This window comes from Asterias amurensis, chromosome 10, assembly GCF_032118995.1.
Source record: "Asterias amurensis chromosome 10, ASM3211899v1".
In the NCBI taxonomy this organism is placed as follows: Eukaryota; Metazoa; Echinodermata; class Asteroidea; order Forcipulatida; family Asteriidae; genus Asterias; species Asterias amurensis.
This window is the reverse complement of record NC_092657.1, coordinates 17,960,487-17,967,900: the sequence shown is the minus strand read 5'-3', so window position 1 is coordinate 17,967,900 and position 7,414 is coordinate 17,960,487. Positions and strand designations below refer to the sequence as shown.

The 7,414-nt window shown below is 40.8% G+C and overlaps 1 protein-coding gene across 1 annotated transcript in view; it reads right to left on the bottom strand.

Moving 5' to 3' along the window:
• Positions 1 to 825: 825 nt before the first annotated feature.
• LOC139942759 (uncharacterized) overlaps positions 826 to 7,414 on the bottom strand; it is a 40,165-nt gene continuing 33,576 nt past the window's right edge. The window contains 6 exon segments of the mRNA XM_071939550.1: positions 826 to 1,317; positions 1,319 to 1,395; positions 2,096 to 4,141; positions 4,601 to 4,779; positions 5,551 to 5,607; positions 6,416 to 6,487. Coding sequence (XP_071795651.1) covers positions 1,225 to 1,317; positions 1,319 to 1,395; positions 2,096 to 4,141; positions 4,601 to 4,779; positions 5,551 to 5,607; positions 6,416 to 6,487 — 2,524 coding nt within the window. The 3' untranslated portion in view covers positions 826 to 1,224.

The window sequence follows — 7,414 nt, the reverse complement described above, 5'->3', positions numbered from 1 at the left end:
GGCGCTAGGTAGTAGACTTCCTATTGTCGACGTACTTCTGAGCATGAGCAAACAACCGAGAACAAATGCAGTTTGCCTGGTAAGTCTGCTGCCATCAAGCGTCCCAAAAGTCACCCATTGTTGCCTGCTGGTAGTCTGCTTCCACTTAGTATCCCAGATAAGTGCCAAATGGATACCCTTTTTACCAGGGGTTGTCTAACCAAAACTTGAAAACAAGAAGAAAAGCTTTAATAAATGAATGTCTCATGATTTATGAAATAAAATACTGGAACCTGTTATCCCGCCAACATCATGTTGGATTAGTTGACAAATCACTACCGCCCGTTTTGGACAGCATGAACTTCACAGTCTACAAACCCGGCCAAATTCTTGGGCCACCCATTCCCAACATTTTTTTTCAGTTATTCTGCATTACATAATAAACTTAAAAACTTAAAATAACTAATACAAAGCAACACTTCAAGTTAAAACCACCACAATTAATTACAACGCTACCTTCAATACCTTAAGACTAGGAGTGGATGGTGCGTTTTTGAAGTTTTACCTTAACAGTGTATAAGGCCCATGGGTTGTGTTTAGCAAACTTTGATGTAATGGGGACCTTTTAAACGCCTCCTAAACACAATGTTAACGGCTGAAGCGTCAAACTTAACGCGCCAAATGTTTACACTTTTTTTACTATGACGCTTTTTTTACTATGACACTTCTTTTACATCAAACAGTGTTAAAGTTTGATGTTTAAACCACTGTTTTTCAACACAACTCATGGGCTTTCGTGCTATACACTGTTACGTGTTTAACCTAAATCCTTTGAAGCATTAGAAATGTATTACAGAACCTAAACGCTTGTTTTTACAGTGCAACCAATAAACTGGACCGGCAGCCCATCGTCTAAAATTAAATTCATTTTAGCTTCTAACTAATTTGTCGGGTCTGTTAAAGTTACTGATTGACTGGGACATTCGATGAAGCGTCTTAGTCTCCATTGGTCTGCTCATCCTGTTCGTCGAAAAGTGCTTCTCCTGGGCCAATTTCATAGAGCTGCTCACGAAAATAGCTCGCTACGCGGGCTAATGGCCAAAATTTCCTGCCATATACATTGCTTATGACTAGCATTAGGCCGTTGATTTATTAGTATTATAACTATAAGGAGTCTGTGCCGGTAATCTGATTTTACTAAGCAATGAATTTTTGCCTAAGCATTTTTTTTTGCTTTAAGCAGCTTTATGAAACTGGGCCCTGTGAAGGGTGTCCGTCGTCCAGATAACCCCGGCCATCTTGCTCCCTCCTGTATCGTCTTCGGCACCATCTACACTTCCCGCACCAACGAATTTCTTGTACAAGCAAAGCATCCATTTCTCGAAAGAACCTTGATGCCAGTCCAGACGGAGCTTACTAAAAATACACAACAAATACGACTTGTGTGATACTAGAACACAATAGAAGCTGCAATTTAATATTGTAGGAAACCGGGCCGTGCATTCTAATTAGTCCTTCAAAGCCATTGGACCCTTGCGGTACAGGAAGAAAAAAAAGTTCACAGATTTACAAATAACTTTCAGGGTTTACAGAAGGTAGTGGTGAAAACTTCTCTTGAAATATTATTCCATGAAGTGCTTTACTTTTTGAGAAAACAGTATAACAATATCAGTTCTCGTTAACGAGAATTACGGATTTGTTTTAAACACATGTCATGACACGGCGAAATGCGCGGATACAGGGGTGGGTTTTCCCGTCGTTTTCTCCCGACTCCGATGACCGATTAAGCCCAAACTTTCACAGGTTTGTTATTTTGTATAGAAGTTGTGATATACGAAGTGTGGGCCTTGGACAATACTGTTTACCGAAAGGTATTTAATTTGCCATTCATGCAAGAAAAGGAAAAAAAAAGAAGTAAACCCTTCATTTGTGACGAACCCAATGGACCGATCCATTACGCCCCGCCTCCTTACCAGTTGACCAATCACAGCCGCGAAACCCGATCACCATTAGTGCAAAGATCACCAAACGGTTCAAATGGTAATCAGATTTCGCGGTTGTGATTGGTCAATGATAATTGGGCCTGTCTTAATGGATCGGTGTATTGTGTACTTACTTGCAACGAAAACAATAATGCTGAGATTCAGAAGAACCAACGCAGTGGCAAGAACTCCTTGTTTATCATCTACAATTGGCCCAGTGTCATTTGGCATGAGGAGCAAGGACGCCGCAAGCATGTTTATGAAGATGATACCAAGCGAGCACATCTGAAGCCGCTGTTCCGCGGCATCCTTCATTGGTTTCAGGTAGGCGTGAATGAGCAGAAAGAAGACAGACAAGAAGACAGACACAAAGAGTGTGAAGTGGTCCTCGGGTCCGAACAGCAGTATGAAGAGCGTCTGCAGGATCTTACGGGTAAGTTCAATGATCTCCCAGTACCAGAACTCAGCTTTGTAGTTTTCACACAGAAAACTCTCCCAGCTGATTTTGGTATCTAGCTCCACGGTGTCAGTGTCAGTCCCTTCTGACTCTGTCGCAAGGTCATCAGTATCATATGTCATATACTGGGTGACATCGAGCAACACTTGACCGGAACTCTGAGTCGAAACAAGTGCTTCCGTATCACCCATCCCATCATTGAAGGTATCGGGTAACACTTGATCTGAACCCTGACTCGAAATAGGTGCTTCGGTATGCTCTATTCCATCATTGGAGGTACTGGGTAACAATTGATCTGAACCCTGACTCGAAACAGGTGCTTCGGTATGCTCTATCCCTTCATTAGAGGTACTGGGTAACACGTGATCTGAACCCTGACTCGAAACAGGTGCTTGATTTTTTCCATTGTTGACCATTCTTTTGCTATACCACAGAAGTATGAACAATGCAAGCGGGAAACCCACGACGTATACCATAGCTGTCTGGGCGGCATAGTTGTAAACATAGTGTTCTGGGCTCTCACAGTCTATTGCGTAGTCATACCTCAGCAAGGTGATGTTGAGTTCTTTATCCTCATCCATGTAAAACAGCTTACACCCAGTCGGCAACAGGCTAATTATAACACTGCAAACACTTGGGTACGACAGAAAGAGCAAGATTACAACGATCAAGAAACATCTTCGTTTACTTTTGCTGAGATCATTTCTGAAGTGCGCAGGCAACCCTCGCGCGTTTCTTATGTAGCTTCTTCTGAATCCATAGTAACAACAAGCAACAAGAACAACCGCTATGATAAACCCGAAACCGACCAAGAATTCAATGTAAATATTGGGGTAGGTGAAATCCGGAATAAAGCATCGAGGACTAATCAACCAACCAACTAAGCTGACCTCCATTGTCTTAAAGACTGAGCCCAATGTCTGCAAATTCTTTGGCCAGGGAATGTCGTCTAATGCAGAGAATATCTCCCCCATGACTTGGCAAAAACCAACCACGATTTTTCCGCGTGCTAAGAAGATGCTCACAATATTTCGTTCATTCCGACGATGCCTTCTATATGCATCCCACACAAAGAAACCGACTGTGATGCAAACAGCAAGCAAGATGCAGAAGACTTCTACAGCAAATAACGGCCACTCAGGACATTCCAAACAATGGCCAAGCCAAGAGTAATACTTATTTGCACATTCGGAACACAGCCAGCCCTTGTAGCCTTCGCTGCAAGTTGAGTCGATACCAATTCCACCATTTGGACACACGTCGTCGCGGGAACATTTGTGTACCTGGGGTAATTTACCGCCAAATCTCTGCGCGCTTCTGTCATATGAGTCATTCATAATGCATATATTGTTAACAAATTTCATATAGGAATCGTGGTTTTCCTGCGAGATCCGTTCTTCTTGTAAGGTCCAGTTCCACGTCCAGTTCCACGTCCACCAGTAGCCCGGACGAAGATGTTGATATTCCCCGGAGCAGTTGATCCCTTCGTGGGGACACTGATGACATTCGCCAAACCGGCCAGTGCGGTAATAGTTGTCCACACATGGACAAGCCCGGAACCCTGCAGTGGTACTTTTATCTGTTCCTGTTGGACACACCTTACAATCAGTAGCTCTCGTGCCAGGTGAAGCTTCAGGCGAGATGTACGTTCCTTTATTGCATTCTTTACAGTTCATCTTCTCGTTAATCGAAGACTGAGCAGTTTTATTCTGGTAGAACCCGCCTGTGGAGTAAACATAAAATTAAAACCAATTTGCAATAATTTATCTGAAAATCAATATTGACAAAACACAATCGGTGATCGTACATAGATTGTAACGAACTCGAAAGTCCCGCCGGTGCGCAGCGTTGGAGAGTGGCCCCGCCGGATCATGGGACGCTCCCAAGACAGCTGCCATGAACTAGGTGTGAACTATTCGGTGATTGGACGAGATATCGCGCGCATTTGTTGATGTATAACATTGTATAACATAATGTATAATGATAACAGATTATCCAAGTGCGCTGACAGAAAATGGGTCTGGAAGAACGTACCAGGTGGAATGGTTATACAAGCGGGCAGTGATTACCAGGTGGGCTTATCGGGGCGATTTCTTACCGTGTGAAAACAAAGATTGCATGCCTAAAATCGGCAGTAAAAAAATCAACATGATAAAAAGAAAAGTATTTTTTTCAAACCTACCGGGGGGACACGGAACGCATTTAGCGTCTTGTCCATAGGTGCCCTGTGGACAAGGCGTGCATTGCCAGTCAAAAAAAGAGGGTTGTTGTCGACACACTAGACCCGATGTAGCCAACGCATTATCATACTGTAAAAACTTCATGTCGAATGGACGATTGAAGTCATCACCGACCAACTCACTGCAAAAATAAAATACTTGAAATTTGAACACTTTTTCATAAAAGTTTCAACATTTTTTACTACACGTTTTCTCGGTCAATTTCGGAGAAAGAGCAGCCAAAATCGAATGCTACTCAAAAGGGTCATTCGATTTCGTTTTGGGATTAGTCAAATGTAATGTTGCGTCATTCGAATTAACAAAATAATCGTTCAGTTTAACAATTCATCAAAGCAGCATTCAAACTCGCAGAAAAAAAGAATGACGCTACGCTAAATTGAAGAGTGCTTAAGGAATTTGACTCGACCCAAAACGAAGTTGAATGGCCGAATTCTGAATTTGAAACGCAGTAACAACTGGAAAAGCATAACGCATGACAATTAAATTGACTGCTCATTTGCCGAATTGGACCGAGAAAACCTATATTTTTTGAAGATTTAAAGATACTGGACACTATTGGTATTTGCCGAAGACTAGTCTTCTCACTCGTAGTATCTCAACATATGCATGAGATAACAAACCTGTAAAATATTGAGCTCAATTGGTCGTCGAAGTTGCGAGATAATAATGAAAGAAAAAAACGCCTTTGTCACACTAAAGTTGTGTGCTTTCAGATGCTTGATTTCGAGGCCTCAAAATCTGAGGTCCAAATCAAATTCGTGGAAAATTACTTCTTTCTCGAAAACTACATCACTTCAGAGGGAGCCGTTTCTCACTATGTTTTCTACTATCAACAGCTCCCCAATACTCGTTACCAAGTAAAGTGGAAGAAGCGTTAAACGTTGTTACTTACACATTGAGGTCTGTCCTATTCATGTGCGGCACTTGCCGTAGGCTGTTATCAATAGATCTATAATATATAAAAAAATAAAGAAATATACAAATTATAATACAGTATTTGTATTGATATTAATTTATTTTTATTTTAAATTTTAAATATATGTTTTCTCTGTACAGTCATATGTACAGAGCCCCTGAATGGACATTTAAGAAAAGTTGTAATTATCAGATGCTTGAATGCGAGACAACAGCTGAGGTCTCAAATTCAACTCAAATATTTACTTCAGAGCGAGCCGTTGCTCACACTGTACTTTCAACAGCTTTCCATTGCGCGATACCAAGTAAGTTTTTATGCCAACATACATTTCGAGTTATCACACATAGTGTCTAGGTTTTCCGTCCACGATTTTTAATAAAATAAACTAAAATAACAAAAATTACAGTAAAGAAAAATAATTGAAATAACATAATGTAAGTGAAGTAATCGTTTAGCTAGTTAACATGAGCTTTAAAAAATTCAAATATATTAGTGAGACATTACTTCTTTCTCAAAAACTACGTTACTTCAGAGGGAGCCGTTTCTCACAATGTTTTAAACTATCAACAGCTCCCCCTTACTCGTATCGTAACCAAGTACGTTTTAATGCTAACAACTATTTTGAGTATATGGCATTAGTGTACAGGGTCGATTTCACAAGAGTTAGGTCTCGTCTTATCTCGAGTTAAGACGAGTAACTCGTCCTAACTAAGGATTAATCTTAAGGTCTGCATGCTACACTGCAGGGTTGGGACTCGTCCTAAGTCCTAAGATTAGTCTTAAGTTAGGAAGAGTTTTGTGAAATCGACGGCAGTGCCTTAAAGTTTAAAGCTGTACTTACACGTAACAGTCCGGTCCCAAGTCTTGCCAAATGGTGTCCTTAATTGTGGTAATCGGATTTCCGTGCATCAATCTAATCAGACATGAAATAAAGCACAACAAAATAAATTAGATAAAGGTTTTAAAGCGAAGGGTAAGCATGGGACAATTTACCAGCACAGCATAAGTAACATACCAAATTCAACAATTAGAGTAAACTATAAAAGAAATGGAATCAATATTGAAACCATACCCAATCATTCATGGGGGACCGATTTTTCTCATCTGCCCCTCGCCTATGGAACAAGTTGCATGAACTTGTAAAATCATCTGTGTCTTTAACCAAACTTAAGACAAAGTTTATAAATACCTGACAGTTTCGCTATTCCTATTCGTGGAGAGCGCGTCACGTGGGTGTGTATAAACCGTTGTTAATGACCAGTAAAAAGTGTTGAAACATGGGCGTGACACGCGAGCTTGCACCTGTGATTATAAGACAGTTTCTTCATTCATATTGGTCGAGAGCAACGGCTGGAACAGTTGTACCACATCACGCGATACACGCGACGCGCACAGCATTCCCTTACAAGGAGTTGTTTAGCCGAGGGCCTTGCCATTTCATAGCTGGAAGGGTGTTTTGTTTAAAGAAATCATTTTTGCTTTTTTTATGTTTTGGCCAAAAAGAGATAATGTTTTTTGACCGGAAAGGTATTTATGAATGGGAATCAAAGTGTGTTGAATCGGTTTTCAACTAGTGGTTTAAACCCGCCGAGGCCTGGTTCTTGATAATTTACCTCGACTTCGTCTCGGTAAAATTATCAAGAACCGGGCCTCGTTGGGTTTAAACCACTAGTTGAAAACCTCTTCACCACGCATTGATTCATTTTTAAAAACACATCTTTTCAATCAGGTATTTGAGTAAATGGTTTGATTCGTTTTTACCCTTTGATGTTTTCTTAGACAGTACATTTGTATTGTTTTTCTATACCACGTGTTTTACATGTTCTTCTCAGCTTATGTT